At 39.9% G+C, this 20,367-nt stretch overlaps 1 protein-coding gene across 1 annotated transcript; it reads left to right on the top strand.

Annotated features, from left to right (window-relative positions):
• Positions 1-5,379: 5,379 nt before the first annotated feature.
• On the top strand, positions 5,380-18,598 carry LOC120274634 (probable disease resistance protein At1g61310). Its single transcript, XM_039281171.1, has 3 exons — positions 5,380-6,562; positions 18,134-18,276; positions 18,374-18,598. The coding sequence occupies exons 1-3, from the start codon at positions 5,380-5,382 to the stop codon at positions 18,596-18,598; spliced, it is 1,551 nt and encodes a 516-aa protein (XP_039137105.1).
• The last annotated feature ends 1,769 nt before the right edge of the window (positions 18,599-20,367 follow it).

Here is a 20,367-nt window from a genome sequence, read left to right on the forward strand (position 1 = left end):
GTGGTGGCTTGCCACTAGCTCTTATAATGGTTGCGCGGGCTATGTCAAACAAGACATCAACAAGAGAGTGGAATTTTATACTCAATTTGCAGGATAGGCTTTTCTCAAGTTTATGTGAATCAATGTTTTTTTATTTGAAATGCAGCTATGATAGTCTGGCCAATAAAACCCTTCAACAACGTTTCTTATGTTTATGTTTGTGGCCTAAAAAAAAGCTCATCTCAACTGAAGATATAATCAAATGTTGGTTGGGGTTTGGACTGATCTTCTACTTTGATTCTTTATCTGAAGCTTACATGCATGGATGCTATATCCTTGAAATCTTAGAGGAAGCAAGTTTGTGTTAATGTTGTTTGATCAGACACATTGCTGGAGCCACTACAGTCTGCTCCCCAGGTTCCTGTTCAAGCTACTAGCTTGGTCTATACTACAGTAGAAGGCTCGTGAACTACTCTGAATTGGGATTCAATGCATCCCAAGTTTATCTTAGTGTTTGTATTACTTTAGAATATGCTTTTACTGTATGTTTGTATTATGTGTTTAAGTTGTTCTGGTTGTATGAACTATGCTGCTTCACTGGCAAGCATATGACTTGTTTGTTTAAATGCCTGAATGATCTAATGAATTGGAATGCAAGGAAATTCAGAGCAATTCACTTGTCTACTCTTCTTCTCATTACTTCCTTTCTTTTGTTCTTATATTGTAAGATTAATTGACAGTGAGTTGAGTGTTTTGAGTGAGCTCATTTACATGACTACTCTCATCCGATCCTAACAGTGGTATTAGAGACTACCCAAAATGTCCAGTTCATCATCTGCAAGGGAAGCCAATGTCCCATTCTTCAAAGGAGAGAATTATAACCTCTGGAGCTTGATGATGAAGACGATGTTTAGGTACAAAGACTTGTGGACGCTAGTGGAGAAGGGATTTAGTGAAGAAGGTGATGGGGCTAGACTGAATGAGAGTATAAAAAAAGATGCAAAAGCCTTATACCTCATTCAACAAGCTCTAGACACCAGATTTCTTGTAAGAATCATAGAAGCCAAAACAGCAAAACAAGCCTGGGAAATTATCAAAACTGAATTCCAAGGTAACACAACCAATCAAACTGTCCAAATTCACTCTCTTCAACGAGAATTTGATGATGCTAGGATGAAGCATGGAGAATCAGTCCAAGACTTCATAAGCAGGGTGCTGGACCTTGTGTACCAAATCAGAGCCATGAAAGAAGAACTTTCACAGAAGGCAATTATGTCCAAACTACTGAGAGGCCTCACATCAAGGTTTTCTCAGGTGGTTCACTCAATCATATCCGCAAAGGACCTTAGCACTCTCACAGTGGAAGAACTCAGTGGTCTGCTGAAGAACCATGAGTCCATATTAAACATTGAAGGAGAACAACAATAGGAAGGGGGAAAGCTCGTCACATTGGAAGAGGAAATGCTCAGGCCGGAGCAAGAGGATGTGGTCATCAATTCAACAGAGGAAGAGGAAGAGGGCATGGCAGAGGCTTTGACGCTGGTCGCACAGAGATAAGTCGCTCAGGAGAAGGTAGCAAGACATACAAAGGGGTTCAATGCTTTGTGTGCAAAAAATTCGGGCATGTTAAAGCCCATTGTTGGTACAGAAACAGAGAAGCCAACATTGTGAAAGAAGAAAAAGAGAAAGAAAAAGAAAAAGAGGAAACAGAAGTTGCGTTTATGGCCATTAGTGAAGAAACAAAAAATAGGGGGAGTCTGGCTTATTGATAGTGGTTGTTCTAACCACATGACCGGAGATGTGAACATGTTTCAAAGTCTTGAAGCAGTTCCAAGTCGATCAATCACAGTAGGAGACGGGAAAACTCTCAAAATTGAAGGAATTGGGAGTGTGAGTCTCTGCTCAAGCAAAGGGAGAATAACTAGACATGAATGATGTGCAATTCGTGCCCAACCTCGCTCATAATCTACTGAGCGTTGGACAGATGATGGATTCTGGGTATGATGTTGAGTTCACCAGAGGAGTGTGCAATATCAAGGATACCGAATCCAAAGCTCGAATAGCACAGGTATGCATGACATCTCACAATCTTTTCCCCTTGGAAGCAGATGATGTTGGATCTGCTTATCTAGCACAAAATGGAGAGGTCTCTGACCTCTGGCATAGAAGATATGGCCATATAAATGTGAAGAAGCTAAAGCAATTAACAGAGCAACAACTGGTGTCAGGGTTACCAAACATTAGCAATGTACAACCCTACGAAGCTTTCTCTCAAGGAAAGCAAACTCAGACAAAGATTCCCAAAGGATTGGCAAAGCGAGCAGCAGCTCCATTTAAGCTAATTCACGCTGATCTCGTCGGACCGATCAAGACTCCATCCATAGGAGGTAATGTTTATTTCCTCTTATTGACTTATGATTACTCAAGACACAGTTGGGTGTTCTTTATACATGGAAAGCTAGAAGCTTTTGAAAAATTCAAACTGTTCAAAGTGTTGGTGGAGAAGCAATTGGCTCTTCCAGTGAAGGTACTGTGCACTGACCGTGGGGGAGAGTTCACATCCTCAGAATTTGAAGCTTATTGCAGAAATGCCGGCATTCTTCATCAACTCTCTACTCCTCAGACTCCTCAGCAGAACGGAGTAGCCGAGCAGAAGAATCGAACTGTAACAGGGATGGCGCGCACCCTGTTAAGATAAATGTCAGTACCACCGGAATACTGGGCTGAAGCTGTCACCACCGCCGTCTATATTCTCAACCGATCACCCACTCAATAGTGAAGCTCCAAACATCGATGGAGGCCTTGACTGGAGAGAAGCCAAGTGTGGATCATTTCAGAGTCTTCGGGTGTTTGGCATACATGCTAGTTGACCCGCAGCTCAGAACCAAGTTTGACTCTAGGTCACGCGCTGGCATTTTTATTGGCTATAGTGGAATCTCGAGAGCCTATAAAATCATCGTTCCTGATTCTAAACGCATACACGTCTGGAGAAGCGTGCGCTTTTTTGAAGAGAAAGCGTGGGATTGGTTGAAGCGTGCTGACTCAGCCTCATCAAACTGTGAGCCTGCACGTGAGGAAGGCGTGACTTTAAAGAGTAAAGCTCGTGCGCAACCCACACCGTTTGATCAGTTCTTTGAACGACCAGATCATCATCTTCTAAACAGCTCTTCTTCTCCAAATACTGAAGACCTCGCAGGAGAAGACTGTGGCGCTCTGACAAGGTATCAAAATCTCTCTGAAATCTATCACTCCTGCTCTTTTTCTCTCACAGTTGGAGACCCCATCACTTATGAAGATGCAGCGAAGCATAAAGTCTGGATTACAGCCATGAAGGAAGAAGTTATGTCAATTACTAAAAACAAAATGTGGAGCTTGACCACATTACCAGAAGGGAAGAAAACAATCGGTTTGAAGTGGATCTTTAAGTCAACAGTCAATCCCAATGGAACACTGTTAAAGAAGAAAGCTCGCATTGTGGCAAAAGGCTATTCTCAGTAGGAGGACATTGATTTTGAAGAAGTTTTCTCTCCAGTCGCTCGTATGGAGACAGTGAGGATCTTCTTGTCCATTGGTGCTCAACAAGAATGGACAATATACCAATTTGATGTTAAATCGGCCTTTCTTAATAGAGAACTCAAGGAGGAGGTTTTTGTCTCACAACCGGAGGAATTTATAGTTAAAGACAAACAAGCTTATGTGTATCGACTTCACAAAGCTTTGTATGGTCTCTGTCAAGCCCCTCGAGCATGGTACAGCCACATCGATGCCTATTTCACTCATTTGGGTTTCATTCGCAGTCCAAATGAACCGACTGTGTATTGTAAGAAGGAAGGTGACCTTAGTGTTCTATTACTTTGTCTGTATGTTGATAACATTCTTTATATAGGTTCCTCTGAGATGCAAATAAAGGAATTCAGAAGCTCAATGATGGACATCTTCGAAAAGTCTGATCTCGGACCTATGAGATACTTTCTTGGTCTTGAAATTCCACAGAAGAAAGGATCAATTTTTGTATCTCAACACAAATTCGCTATTGATCTTCTTCGCAAAGCTGTGATGGAGAATTGTAAATCAATTGATACGCCCATGAATGCAAATGAAAAACTCTCTCTATTTGACAGTTCAGGAGAAACAGATCCGGTGAGATATCGAAGGATAGTTGGAGGGATGTTGTATTTATCTCATACTCGACCGGACATAACTCATGCTGTTTCTCTGGCATCTCGGTTCATGCAAAATCCGAGTATGCATCATTTGGGAGCCTTGAAGAGAATCCTACGCTATATTAGTGGAACAATTAATTTTGGGATTCATTATAACAAAGGTGAAGAATTTAAATTGTCTGGATATTCGGACAGTGATTGGAGCGGTTCACAGGATGACTAGAAGAGTACTACGGGATGGGTCTTTTCACTTGGTTCGGGTGCTGTTGCCTAGAGCTCCAAGAAGCAGGCCATCATTGCCCTGTCAAGCACTGAAGTAGAGTATATATCTCTGACTTCAGCTGCTTGTGAAGCTATTTGGTTGAGGCGTTTGTTAGGAGATTTGAATGAAGGACAGTATGAATCAACTGTCATATGGTGTGATAATCGTTTTGCACTTTGTATTGCCAAAAATCCTGTTCTCCATGGGCGTACGAAGCACATTGACACCCGTTTTCACTTCATCCGTGATCTTATAAAGATGAAGCAATTGATGTGAAACATTGCAGGACTGAAGAGCAGCTTGCCGATATGTTTACCAAAGCATTGCTAAGGTGCAAGTTTGAAGCACAGAGACTTGGGCTGGGTGTTAGGGACTTCTCTGATCAAGGGAAGGATGTTAAGGCTGTTTGATCAGACACATTGCTGGAGCCATTGCAGTCTGCTCCCCAGGTTCCTGTTCAAGCTACCAGCTTGGTCTATACTGCAGTAGAAGGCTCGTGAACTACTCTGAATTGGGATTCAATGCATCCCAAGTTTATCTTAGTGTTTGTATTACTTTAGAATATGCTTTTACTATGTGTTTGTATTATGTGTTTAAGTTGTTCTGGTTGTATGAACTATGCTGCTTCACTGACAAGCATATGACTTGTTTGTTTAAATGCCTGAATGATCTAATGAAGTGGAATGCAAGGAAATTCAGAGCAATTCACTTGTCTACTCTTCTTCTCATTACTTCCTTTCTTTTGTTCTTATATTGTAAGATTAATTGACAGTGAGTTGAGTGTTTTGAGTGAGCTCATTTACACAACTACTCTCATCCGATCCTAACAATTTGGTAGTAACTCATGATAATAAAAGAGTAGCTAAGGTACATGAAGTAATGCATGACATGGCCCAATGGATAGCCATAGGAGTTGGGGGTGGTAGCCACAAGCCATGGTTTGTTAGACAAAACATTACCGTACAACAGTTATCAATGGAGGAGGTTGAGACATGGTTTCAGCTGGAACGGGTGTCAATAGTCAATTGTGATATGGATTGTTTGCCTGAGTTGCAGTTTGAGTGCCCAAGCCTCTTGAGTTTGAACATTCAGCATAATCAAAGGCTAGAAAATCTGCCAAAGTTCTTTCTAAGACAAATGTCAAATCTCACATACTTGAATCTATCTTCTACTAAAATCCATGAGCTCCCAAATGAGATCATCACACATTTGTTTAACCTCGAGTTTCTTGACATATCACGTACAAAAATCAAATCACTTCCACACGAGCTGGGAAATTTGAAAAAGTTGAAATACCTTTTCTGTGGATATCTGTTTTTAGGAAAATTACAAGCTGGGCTATTATCAAATTTGTACAGTCTACAGGTGCTTGACCTATATCCATATGGGTATGTAGAACCAAAGGAATTGGAGATACTGAGAAGCTTTAAAGGTATAGGAATGTGTGCATCTACTAATGAGATTCTCCAACAATTCTCCCACCTGCCAATTGTCAATATTAATATTCAAGAAATTGAAGGCTTGCTGACACTTCAACTTAGTAGTTTAACAAGTGAAGTTCATGGGTGGCCAAAGGATCTTCAAATCATATCATGCACTACCATTCAAAACATAGTGATTACTAATAGAACTAAGATAAATCTCAAGTTTCTCAGATTATTTGATCTCCCGAAATTGAGAAGTTTTATTTGGAGGATTGAGCCGAAAGAAGTTTTTCCAATGCTTCAACTTGTCCAAATTGAAGCATGCCACTCTTTGACAAGTCTTCATTGGGTCTTGCATCTCCCGCTCCTCTATGTTTTGGTATTAAAAAATTGTGATGCAATAGAAGAATTGATAGATGAAGAGGTGGGAGAAATTGAAGAAGACAAAGCCATCACTACGTTTCCCAGACTAAAGTATTTGACAATAGTTCATTTACCGAAGCTAGTGAAAATAAGCAGTTGTGTATTAGATTTCCCTCATCTGCCAAAGGTTCACTTGGAGGACTGTCCAAATTTGAAGAGGCTTCCATTCAAGCCCGATATCATCAACAACCAAGGCCTATTGATTAAATGTGAGAAGAAATGGTGGGAGATATTAGAGTGGGATGATGCCACTATACAATCCCAATTTTGCTCAAATAGCACAGAAGAGGAAGAAATTACAGAATTTTTTGGTATTTATCAAAATCATGGATTATTCTATTTTAGTTTCAATTTTTGTGTTGTGGTGTGTTGCTAATTAATAAAAATATTTTTGTTACTTTCATTTGCAGTTGCCAATGTTCCTGCAAAAGATGAAGAAATTGCTGATTTTTTTTGGTATTTCTCAAAATAATGGATTCTATCTATTTTATTTTCAAATTTTTATTGTGGTGTGTTGCTAATAAATATATAAGTTATTGTTAATTTTATCTACAGTTGGCAATGTTCCCATAAAAGACAAAGAAATTGTGGAATGTTTTAGTATTTCTCAAAATCATGGATTCTTCTATTTCATTTTTAATTTCTTATTGTGAGCTATTAAGCTATTATAACTAATGCACTTACATATTAGCATGTTGTTTTAACACTCGTAGATTGAGGTGCTTATCACCAATTGTTAAAAAAACAAAAAACAAGAAAAAAAAAACTTATTGTGGTATGGGTTTCTAACAAAAATATTTTCTTTATTTTTAGGGAAAATTACTGTTCACCCCTCGTAATTTTCAAAACTTCCCAAAAACCCCCTCCTACTTTTACACACCCCGGACAACCCTTCCGTTAGTGTTTAACTTCCCTTTTACCCCCTACCGTTCACTTAAAAAGGGTCCATGTTGTGAAATCCCATTTTTGGCCTTGAAAATGGTGCGAAAGGATAGCGCCAAATCACATCATGTTCAACCTTTTCAAGGGCTTTTTGCTTAGACAATGCCTAGGAGTTGCATTACATCTTGTTGTTCTCCTCATTTCTCCTCATTTGAGTTGTTCGACTTCAGTTCTGCCGGTTTCGTAATACGGTGAGAATCTCTTCGTTGCTATCAGTTTGACCATTCCACAGGTGTTTATTATGGCAGCTCATTTGTGGTAGTCTGGGTGAAGGTTATTATACCCGAAATATATAAATCGGTTTCTCCAACAGAAAATGAAGTTGATTTCCATCGGATTGGTCAAGTGCACTTCATCTTCAAATGAGCTGTAGTCGATTTTATTGTCGAGGCAGAGCATGTGCCATTGTCGTCTCCGTTTGAAAACGAGTTCATTTCGTTGTAAAGTTCTTCTCGTTTATTGTTATCTATTTGTATATTTTAAATAATGTTTAACTATTTCCTATTATCCGTTTAAATATATTACTAATATGTTTAATAATTGTCATATCCGTTTAATACTTGTCATCTCCATTTAACATTATCTTTATATGTATAACTATTCATATTAACGTGTAAATTCTCAAAGTCTCTGCGTAAAACGGTGATCTTTTTCATTTGATCTGAATTGTTGGCAGGTGGCACGTGGCAGGTGGCAAGGTTATGGTATCCCGTGCATAAGAATTAATGACGGCATTAATTCTTATGCACGGTAACATAAATATCCGAACACCCGTTCGTTGTCATCAGTCAATGTCGGTCCACTGTGCGTTTAACTTTTTTCTCGGATATGAAGAGTCAGCCTACTTGTGGACTTCACACCATAAATAACCAGGAAGAACCCTTCCCATGGACAACCACTCCTCGTCGTCCTCATCATCCTCCTCCTCCTCCTCCTCTTCCCATGGACAACCACTCTATCTGAAAGGATGTTTCGTGAACCTTCTTCCTTATCTTGAGAATCAATTAGCCGTAATCACCCAACTAGTTAAACTATCTTTTCCTGCCCAAGCCGAAATGCTCTCATAATTGCCTGAATACAGAGGATTCTCCAGCGGTGGATGACGGACAAGCAATTAAGTGAGCATTTCGACTTGGGTAAGAAAAGAAAGTTTTCACGTATTGCGTGATTGCGGAGGATTCTCTAGAGGAGGGAGATCAGGAAACATCCTTTAAGACGGTGTTGATATTTATCACTTGAGACTTTCTGTTACCGTTTAAGAACATTACGTCAGTGTACAACTATTACGTTCTGTGTTTAACTATCAGGATCTTCGTTTAAGTCCGACCATGACACATTGATTAATAGTCGTTTTCATGAATGTGTGTTGTTTAACCTTTTTTTAATGTTGTACGTTGTGCAGGTTCAAGTTGATGCGCATGTTATGCAACCGCTGTGAGCATTCGAATGTACAGACACTTGTTTCGTTATACGCGGGTCGAGTCGTGAGTGTCCAAAGTCCGAGAGGACGTTATAAATGTTGTAAATCTTTTATAAATAAAACGAACCAAGCTTATTTGAATGTGAACTTCTAAAATTTAAACAGAGACCTAGTAAAAACAATGTGGGAAACAAAAGAACGTCATTGTAAACAATAGAAAAAGTTAAACAATACTCAAGTTACTCTTTAAACAATGACAACGGTGTTTAAGAAAATACGTAAAGATGTTTAAACAGTGACCCAGGAGGTACCCATCTTCAACGCGATGTCAGTGAAAGCATTTAATTTAAACAATAACATATATTTTAAACAGTTAAATCACTATATTTAAACGTTTTATGTATTATTTACATGATATAGACTTTATTTAAAGCGGTAATCGTTATGTTAAACACTATATGTATCTATTTAAACATAAAAAGCTTGACGTTTAAACAGATACTCATGTCGAGCGATGACAATATGTCTTCATCGCGACAGTGACATATATTTTTCCTTTTTTGTCCTTGGGATGGAGGGAAAAATACCGCCCAATCACATCATGTCTAGTCTAACCTCTATGCACTTTTTTGTCTTCATCGCGACAGTGATATATATATATATATATGCACTTTTTTTGTTTGCCTATCTGACTGCTATTTGTTGTTTACATCTTCTACTTCTTCTTCTTCTTCGGCTTATTTTTGTTCTTCATTTCATTTGGTTTGTACGATTTGGTTTTCGGCCGATATATTATGGAGAGTTTTTGTGGTATTGCTAGATTCAACGGGGAGGGAAGAGTGCTAATGTTCACGGCTCAGACTTCTTGGGAGTTGGTGTTAGCTGAGATATGTGAGCGATGGGGTCTCAAAGTTTCTCTTGTCAGGGTTAAGTTCATCACACCAGATGGATATAAAACGGTTTGCCCAATAGAAAACGATGTTGACTTCCAGCGGATGTGTCACATCTACTCCATCTTCAAATGTGCTGTAGTTGATCTTGTCGTCGAGACAGAAAATGTGTCATTGCCGAATCCTAATGAAAATGAGGTTTACTTGTTATAAGTTCCTTTTCTTTTAATTATTCCAGTTGTCTGGGGTCATTATTGTTTAAATATGTCCGTCACTGGTTAACATCTTGTACTAGTCGTTTACGTTATTAGTTAACTGCTGAAGTATTTAATTTAACGTTTAACTATTGTCATTATCACTTAAACATTATATTCTCTGTTTAACATATTGATCTTTTCATTTGACTGAAGTGTTGGCAGGAATTCAGATTCTGCGAGTGCTCCCGTTCATCCCCATTGTGACCCTGACGGTGTGGGATGTCTTCCTTCCTCGTCAGATCATTCTGAAGTGTTGTCGTTGGATATTGGACAACGTTTTGACGGTGTCGAACATTTCAGGGATGTACTTCGAAATCATGCAATCAAAAGGAATTTTGACTTCAAATTCTTAAAGAACGAAAAACATCGGGTGACTATGGAATGCGCTGCCGATGGTTGTCGTTGGCGCTTTCATGCATCAAAAGAGTATAAAAAAAATACTTTCAGAATCAAGACAATCAACCCGTCACACACTTGTGGTGGTGGCATAGGTTCGGCGTCACATCAGAAAGCGTCCAAAAAATGGGTTAGCGCACGAGTGATTCAGAAGCTCAAGGACCGTCCCTTGTACAAGGCCATCGACATTCAGAAGGACATATTGCGGGAACATGGTGTCCACATACCATACAAGCAGGCTTGGTTGGGAAAAGAGCATGCCCGGGTGGTCCTCGATGGCAGTGACATCTCCAGCTATGACTGTTTGCTTTGGTATGTGGATAAGGTGGCTGAGACAAATCCCGGCAGCGTTGCGATCGTGGAAAGAGACGGTGATCGTTTTAAACATGCATTTTTTCTTTCAGCGCGTGTATTGTGGGATTCAAGAGGGCTTGCAGGCCGCTGCTGTTTCTCGATGGTACCCACATCCTTGGAAAATATCGGGGTACACTACTGGGTGCCACAGGAAAAGATGGAAACAATGGTTTTTTCCACGTCGCCTTCGGTATAGTCGACAACGAGACCGATGCCAATTGGACTTGGTTCATATCTAAGTTAGGCGATGCCTTATACGAGGATGGAGATTATCATGAGATAATTACCTTGGTGTCGGACAGGTCCAAGGGCCTTGTGAGCGCAATTGCGAGAGTCTTCCCTTCTTCGCCACATGCATACTGTCTTCGACATTTGGAGGCCAATTTTATGAAAGCCAATGTCAGACTTGGGAAGGCATTGAGGGAGGAGTGCTGGTCTATATGCTTTCGCATTGCGTGGGCATCTACGGCTAAAGATTTCGATGATACCGTGAATGAACTGCAGGCCACATCACCCGAAGCTCATCACTGGTTGATTAATAAATCGGATATGACACATTGGTCGAATTATCTGTTCGGAGGTGATCGTTGGGGTGAGATGTATTCAAACGTCGCGGAGTCGTTCAATGGTTGGACAAGGAAGCTCGTCATTTACCGGTGACAAAAATGGTCGACTCCATAAGGTCTGCGAATGTTGGTTTACACTTAACATTTAGTGTTACCCTTTAAACATTCTCAATCTTTGTTTAATTACACTTGTCTGACTTTAAATATTAATCCTTTCATTTAAATATTTACAATAATGTTTAAACATGTTTACGAATTATTTAACCATCACTGTCTTTGTTTAACCTTATTTGCCAGGTTCAAGTTGATGCGCATGTTATGTAACCGGCGTGAGCAAGCGAACAAATGGGAGACCTACTTATGCCCAGACATACATTCGATGGTAGAGATCATTGTTGAGGACAGCCAAAATCTTCGTGTTGGTCGTTGTGTCGATGATCGTTACGAAGTGATCGACTAGTGCAGCAACTCTGTGGATCTCGCCATCGTAACTTGTTCATGTCGAAGGTGGCAAGTTTATGGTATCCCTTGCAAACACGCTTGCGCAGACAATAATGCGCATGCACACCAACGTACATCGATTTATTAGCGGGTACTTCACCGTCGACAATTACAAACTGGCGTACAAGGAAGCTATATTCCCCATACCCGACGATGACAGGCCTTCAGACGGAAATCGTGAGCTTCGTTTGCGACCGCCTGTGACGAGAAGGCAGCCTGGGCGGCCTAGACGAAAGAGGATCGAGTCGCAAGCGTTTGATGTCCGCGAGTTACATTGCAGCCGCTGCCATGGATCCGGTCACAATCGACGATCTTGCAATGAAACTGTCACCGACTAGGCATTGTTAATAAGCCGACGATGACAGGGAAACATTGTGTATTGATGGGAAACTTTCCATATTTAAACTCTTACTCTTTACAACGAATTGAATGTATTTAAACAGAAACATTGTTATTTTAAACGGATACACTGTAATTTGAAATATTTCAACTGATGTTTAAACGATATATGGTATATTTAAACAATGAAACAAAAATGTACACAACTACAACGTAAATTAAACAATGAAATGAAACTGAATGAAATTTAACACGCCTTACAATTGAAAACAAACAAAATTTACATTGAGATATACAAGTCATGTTCTTCGAAAACAAAAACAATGAATTAAATTTGTCCAGGTTTACATTCGAAAACAAAATTGACATTGAGATATACAAGACATGTTCTTCAAAAACAAAATTTAACCCGCTTGTGACGACCCCCCTTTCTCATGGACGCCGGCTGCCCTCCCCTCCTTAAGTATGCGGGTAACATACCTTTAATCTGAAATAATCCTAAAGAGAAACATTGTTTCTAAAGAGAAACTTTGTGTATTGATGGGCAACTTTCCATATTTAAACTCTTACTCTTTACAATGAATGCATTTATTTAAACAGAGACAGTGTTATTTTAAACGGATACACCGTAATTTGAAATATTTCAAACTGATGTTTAAACGATATATAGTATATTTAAACAATGAAAGTGAAATGTACACAATTAGAACGTAAATTAAACAATGAAATGAAACTGAATGGAATTTAACCTGCTTTACAATTCAAAACAAACAAAATTTACATTAAGATATACAAGTTATGTTCTTCGAACACGAAAACAATGAATTGAATTTGTCCAGATTTACATTCGAAAACAAAATTGACATTCAGATATACAGGACATGTTCTTCAAAAACAAAATTTAACCGGCTTGTGATGACCCCCCTTTGTTATGGACGCCGGCTGCCCTCCCCTCCTTAAGTATGCGGGTAACATACCTTAATCTGAGGTAAGGAACGTCTGTCTGCGGTAGCCGTAACTTCTTACACCAAAGTAATTGCTCGATAAACCGCATGACGTAGACGGCGCAATCAACGCTTCCTTGTTTTTGGCGTGGGGTTTCCATGTCGTGCACGAGCGGGTACTTTGCCGTCGCCGACTCGCCGAACTCCATATCGACACAATTGTCGAATAGATTCCGCTGTCGAGATATGCAAGTCGAGATTAGAATACCGATTAAATACTAAACAGATATTAATCGGACATAATTAAAGAACTTACCATGTCCAACGCGTCCCTTATCGCACTCGGACATGAAGAATAATGCTCAGTATTCTTGTTTATCGTTGTCCAGGACGACGACATGGAAGTGGCCATTCATGATTATCGGGAGGATGACAATTTGAACTCCATGCAGGTTGCGCACAGCATCCCCGACCATAGCCATAATTGTGTTATGTGCGTCGTCCTGCTTTGACATAAACAGCATGAAGCGGTCCGGGTGATGGAGGCGCTTCTTGTAAGGATATGGCTTTTTGCTCGATGACTTTTTGTATTATGCATACGAAAAGCGTCCCATCACATCATCGGTGACCATCTCCTTCCCCTCAAGCAGCGTGTATAATTTGTCGCGTGTGGTCGAGCAGATGTCATTCTTCGACACGACAGATGCTTTGAGGTTAAACGATAATGGATATAATAAGACCATATTGTAAATATTTAAATGATATTATCAATTGTTACATGATATTATATATAATTAAACGTTAAGTAGACAAATTAAATGATAACATAAAGGTATTAAACACTATTAGAAAATAGTTAAACACTATAATAAAAACCTTTAAAACAATATCATAAAAAAACTTTACACTTACCCGTCCATAGAGCGCTTGAGGAAGATCCTCATCAACTCCCTCGCTCAGATTTGTTAAGACGAGTCAGGGCCAACCCATTTCTTCTTCTTCGAATAAAAAGCTTTCCGAGCCGCTCGGTCCCATTTTTTTGATTGGCCTTGATCATCTCTCTCGTTGCTCGGTCGGGGTCTTCGCAGACATCTTCCTTCGATGCGGGGACGATGGCGACAGACATCAACCTGCAGACACATCCTTACATGGTTGTTCTTGTTGTGGGAATGTGTCCGGCTCGATCGCGGGACGACGGCGACAGCATCAACCGCAGACACATCCTTACATGGTTCTTGTTGTGGTGGGATTGTGTCCTGCTTGGATGCGGTACTGTCGGCCACGCCAACAGATTCGACGATCTTCTCAACCGTGGCCATGACAACAGCATCATTGGGAGACACACCCTTAACTTGTTCTTGATCTTCAGGGATTGTGTCCATCTTTGATGCCGCAATCTCGGCAGCCGGTTCCACCGGGTCGATGATTTCATCGAGAAGAGAGTCAACGACCTTCTCAACCGCGACAACGGCCACATCATCTACGATGTCCTCCACCGTCATGGCCATGTCATCAACGGCGACAGACTCAGTAACAGCATCAGCCGCCGATGGTGTTGCTATTGTTTCATCGTCAGCCGGCGGTGGAGACAGAGGCAGTATTGTTCTCCTCTTTTTCGCAAGTCTCTTCGAATGTGGCCGCCTTGGAATGACCTTCCCGATGATGTCGTCGTCGTCAAATTCCGACGCCTCGTTCGTCCCGGGTGCTTCAGTTCTTTGGAGGGATGGCGCAGCCGGTTGTGAACGTCCTTCCAGTGCCTCAACACGAGCGACAAGCCGAGGAAACTCGGTCATCAATATCTAGCATGCCTGCATAAGAGTTGCGGTAACATCTTCGCCTAATGTCACCGGTGGGGCTACCACGGTTGGAGGGGCTGCCATGGTCGGGGGGGCTGCCACAATCGGGGGGACTGTCGTTGTCGAGGTAGGGGGGGTTGTTGCAATCTGCCGGGGTAGGGGAGGGCTTCTCCGGCTCGAGGAATGCGTGCGTGTGGTGGGGTCGAAAGTAGGAGAACGGGCGTCCAGCGCAGCACGATAGAGGCCGCCTCTCATCCCCGCCTCGAGCAAGTGGTTCTGGAGCAATGGCATCCATCCATCGGTTGGCCCCAACAAAGTATTTCTTCTTCAAAGATTCGACGGAACCATCTCGAGAAACTAACATATGTAAACCAAACAATTTCAGCGAAATTATTCATTTTAAACTATAAAAACTATATTTAAACAGAGTGTTTATATATTTAAACGTTATAGAATATAATTAAATTGAGAACAAAATATTTAAACCAGTATGAATAAGAGTTAAACGGTAAATACTAAAGTTAAACGCTAAATAAAATGTTTAAACATTAAAAACTTATGTTAAACATTGTCCATGATTTATTACCTCTTTTCCATCGAGCGATGACAAGCTCGCTTTCTACCGTCGCTTGCTTCCGTAAGTACTTTCACCGTAGCACAACATCCTTGGGATCTTGCCGAAACGGACTTTCTTCCCCGCTCCGGTCACTCAGTAAAACCAGACGTTAAGCGGGACCGAGCAACCCTTAATGTACCCTCGTGTTGGTCTTCTTCCCGGCGATCTATCTTGCACTCGAGCGGCCGCTAGGAATATCCTCCATAAGCCACTTGTGCGTCGCTCGCGCCCTATGCGTATCGCCCCCATGGTCGGTAGATCATCGACGTAATCAACGATCCGGCTCGAACCGAGCATGATGTATTTGGGAAGAGGACTCGTCCCCATGAGGTACACCATCGGGAGTTTGACAAAAATTATCTTCTTCTCCCTCTCGTCGAACAAGTTGCACCAGAGTGCTCTTGATGGAGTCTCTGTGTCTCTCGTAGGTCTTTGATAGATACCTCCCTTCGAACGCTGACCGGGTTTTCTTATTCTGAAAGACCACTGCGTCACCATCGCAACGCAGACCAAGAACGAGAGCCACATCTTGAGGTCTGAAACTCAGCAGGCTTTCCCCGATCCTGAATTTATTGGTGCGACCATCGTACCTTTGCAAAAGAGAATCAAGAAGGGCCCTCTCTTGGTATATAGCTTCCAGCTCAGTGAACGCTGCAAACGGTGTCCGTCGAATAATCTCCCAGTGTTGAGGGGTCATGTTATTTTTCAATTCAGCTAAGGTCTCCACTACCGGTGTCAAATAGCATCGCCCATTAACTAGGTTGACCGCCATAATCATAAGCCTGCGACAATAACAACACATTCAACATGCAGTATTCACAAAAGTTTAAGCGCAAATTTAAGGTTTTAAACAGTAACCTATCAGTTATTAAACAGAGATATCAAATGTTAAACAGAGACCCAGTGTAATAAATAGAGACAAGGATACTTAAACAGAGACAACAAAACTTAAACTGTAACATCTCATTTCTTAAACATCAACCTCATTTGTAAAACTGCAACCATATCAAATGAAAGGGAAAATGTACATTATAAATATTACACAAATCATAACAATCGAAAAAACTATTTCGATAGTGTATACAGATGAAAATGCAAAACAAAACCAAAACCTAGCCGAGAAATCTCCCGGCAGACTAACAAAAACCCCAAAATGAGAAATCCCCTCGCAGACTTCAATATCTTCGAACAAAAAAACAGGAGCACAAAAACAAAAACCGAAAAAAATCTTTCTTTGTAACGATCAGCTAACATAAAACCATACTCAATACCTTAGATTGCAAACCGATGAAATGCCAACTAGTTGCGCGGGGGACTTCTCCTTTGAGATACCGGTGGAAAGGAAAAAGCTGCAAATACAGAGGCTTCACCGGTAGAGACAACTTCGGAGATAGCTTCGGAAATGGAAGAGCTGAAGACGCGAGTTGAGAAAAAGCAAGTAAATGGCTCCAATAAATTCGTCTCTTGGGGTTACCCTACGGAAAACCACCCCACTTCCTCTCAAATCGCCGAGATGGTCATGCAGCCCACGACTCCCCCATGCAAGGGCATTTTTCGTCCATAAAATTTGAAACTCACTCCGCTCACATCCGTTACTGGGGGTTTGGGGGTTTGAAAAAAACATAGTGTTTAAAAGGAGGGGGTTTTTAGGGATTGCAAAACTAACGGGGTGTTTTTGGCAATTTTACAAACTTAAAGGGTTTTTTTGGCAATTTCCACTTATTTTTATTTGTAGTTGACCCCTCTACTAGATCTAGCCATGAAGGCTCTCCAACAATACCTTCGTTTGGTGAGGTAATCATTGAAAATTTTGCTTATTTATTTGTTTATTTTTCGGAGGGAGGTTTGTATCAATTTTTTTACGTACTTGTATTTGATCATCTTATTCAATTTTTGTTTCTATAATTTTTTTAAATATTGGATATGATGATTAGATAGTGATCATTTTTTTATTATAACATCAACTCAAGTATACAATTAATAAATGATTGATTTTTAATTATTATTTTTTTTATGCACCATATAAGATACATGCAGTGGTGCATTTTGATTTGACCATGTTTAGTGATAAGCAACGTCACACGCTTTTTATTAAACAATAATTTTTTTAAAAAAATATTATATTTATTATATAAATGTGGACTAACATTTTGATGAATCCACTCTGGTGTAGAAAGACAAAAAAAGCAAAAAAATAATGTGAATACGAACTCCGAACAAAGGGCTAGTTCGTGCTAGTTGCCACATTCGTAATAATTAAAAAAATAACGCAGTATAATATTATCCATGGGAGAAAATGACCATTTATTATGTAAGGGCCATATTGAAATATTTTGCAAATATAAGAAAAATGGATAATGTAGTTAAACTGAAGGAAAAAATATTATATAGTCAAACATTTTCTTTCTTTTGCTAAATCAAGATAAGCTTTTCTCAAAATCATCTTATACATTTTATGTTTTGGTTTGAGTTTTCAATTTGTTATAATATAACAATGTGTATATTTATATTGGTTTCACAACATCTGAATTGATTTTAAACAGGTTTGAGAAAAAGATGAGAAGGTAACACAATTTGTTAATTTATTAGATGAAATAACTCAGTTGAAAGGAGAACAATCGGAAGTCTCAGTCATAAAGCAACGGTCTCCCTAAACCAGTCCCCGAATCATATAAAACAGTTGGGGGAAAAAAATCAGCTCCAACCTTGATATTGCTTGCGATTACCGCGAGATGAAGCAGCTTGGAATGATCGGCATATGCGGGATGGGAGGTGTAGGCAAGACCACACTCTTGAAAAAATAAATCAATCACTATTAGATGATGCAAACATGGGATTTAATCATGTGCTATTTATCGAAGGATCAAAAGATATTCAGCTGAAAGAACTTCGAAAAAAGAATGCTAAAGGCTTGCAATTGGAACCTTTTGCCGGTAAAGAAGATATCTTCAATGTTTTAAAAAGTAGCAACTTTGTATTGCTTTTGGACAATATATGGGAAGAAGTATGTCCTATTGATCTTGGAATTCCCTATCCTTATAGCGACAATAATTCCACCAACCAATACAAACATAAAGTGATTTTCACTACTCGATCTGAAGATGTGTGCCACGATGGGTGCAGAAGAAATGATCATCAAAGTGGAATGCTTGGAACCAGATGAAGCATGGGATCTTTTCAAGGACAATGTTAATCTAAATGTTATTGAGTCAAATGAAAATTTTAAAAAAATAGCATGGCAGGTGATGAGAAAGTGTGGTGGTTTGCCACTTGCTCTGAAAGTGGTTGGTAAGGCCATGTCAAACAAAAAATCTGTTCAAGATTGAGAATTTATTTTGAACTTGTAATGAATTTCTCAATGGAATTCAATATCACTGCACAAGCACTCCCATTAAGAGCTCCCAGCTCACTTTGACATTAACTCAAACACCTTATGAGCAAGTTTCAACAAGAAAACGACCCAAGATAGTTTAGATCCTTAGATCTCTAATTTCATAACAAACATTCAGAAAAAACAGAGAAAAACATTCAAGTCTCAAGAGTCTAATTCTCTCACAATTATTAGCATAACAAGAGAACAAAATAAACCTCTGATCATCCAAGATGAACCAAGGTCCTCATCCCTCTTCACAGCAGGGCCTCACTTTTGATTTACTTCTTCGATAGCCCTAATTCTTCCCCATCTCCTCCTCTTATATGCCTTCCTTTTCCTGTGAGAACATACCCCTCCAAATGAGTACTCAAGTGCCTTTCTCTCATCGCTCGTCCCCCTCTTGTATCAACCGTTGATGCTGTAACAACTTCATTCATCTGGCCTTCCACGTGTCCATTTGGAAATGACTCTCCACATCCAATTGGCTGATCACCTTTTAAATCATTTGGATCCATCCGCTCCTGAGTCTCCACCTGGCTACTCCCCATTCCGTCTCCCTGATTCTCCATCAGCCTATCTTGGATGTCCATGTGGCCATTGCAAATCAAATCTTCATTATCCTCATTCATCTTCACCTTGCCTTTCACCTATAATTTCCATTCAATTAAATGTGGGAACATAACAGAACTCAGCAAAGAAATCAGGAACTGAAATAGTTCAAGGTGTGCAGGAATCATTACTTCCGATTTTGAAATTCAGTTATGATAATCTACCTCAAAATATTCAGGAGTGTTTCTTGTGTGCTTCCATTTTGCGATGGCTATATAAAGATGATTTGTTAGAATTATGGATGGGTTTAGGCATAATCGGTGATTTTGTCAATTTACAACAAGCTTATGACAAAGCAGAATATATCCTCGAGATTTTAGAGGAATCATGTTTATTGTATTTTTCTGATGATAGTGGTGTGCACTTGCACAAAGTAATTTATGAGATGGCAACGTGGATAGCATCAGACTATAGGAGGAACATGAATAAATGGATAGTGAAAAGTTATGATTGGTTCGCAGTTGAAAAACCATCAATCAATGCGAGAATTGGATATTCATAGCCGAGTGATTATAAGTGGCGAGGTGGAGCTTTTGCCAATTTTGTCTCAACAGTGCTATGATTTGTTGTGTTTAATGATAAGGAATAGTCATAATTTGATAAATATTCTCGAAGGATTTTTTTCGGACAAATGCCAAATTTGATATATTTGTATCTTTCGGAGGCGGCATCAAAGAGCTTGCAAAAGGACATCAAACATTTGGCTAATTTACAATGCCTAAACATTTCATTCACTTGGATCTCATCACTTCCAAGGAGTTGGCATATTTGAATAAATTGCAATATCTGATAAGCAGACATACATGGTTGGGCAAGGTAGAGAATGGTCTTATGTCAAGATTACATAATTTGAAGGTCATCGACATATATCCGTTTGGGTGGGTAGAACCGGAAGAGTTAAAGCTATTGAAGAAACACATCAAAGCAATTGGAATGCGTGTAGTATCACAAGAGATTCTCCAACAACTCTCATGTTCACCAACTACTCGGCTTTGTCTATGCAATTTGGATAACTTGATCTCTCTTTTTATTTGATACTTTAAGCTGCAAAGATCATGGATTCTTCCAGGAACTATCAATTTGTTTTTGTGAAGAGCTTAAGGAGTTTGTGAT

This window comes from Dioscorea cayenensis, chromosome 13 (assembly GCF_009730915.1).
Source record: "Dioscorea cayenensis subsp. rotundata cultivar TDr96_F1 chromosome 13, TDr96_F1_v2_PseudoChromosome.rev07_lg8_w22 25.fasta, whole genome shotgun sequence".
Classification (NCBI taxonomy): Eukaryota; Viridiplantae; Streptophyta; class Magnoliopsida; order Dioscoreales; family Dioscoreaceae; genus Dioscorea; species Dioscorea cayenensis.

Excerpts from the sequence above, each read along its gene's own strand:
- LOC120274634 (XM_039281171.1), top strand. The coding sequence starts at position 5,380 with ATGGAGGAGGTTGAGACATGGTTTCAGCTGGAACGGGTGTCAATAGTC. Across the intron at positions 6,563-18,133 it reads AGAAATTACAGAATTTTTTG|GATCAAAAGATATTCAGCTG; the intron begins GTATTTATCAAA and ends TATTTATCGAAG. Across the intron at positions 18,277-18,373 it reads TGGACAATATATGGGAAGAA|ATGTGTGCCACGATGGGTGC; the intron begins GTATGTCCTATT and ends CTCGATCTGAAG.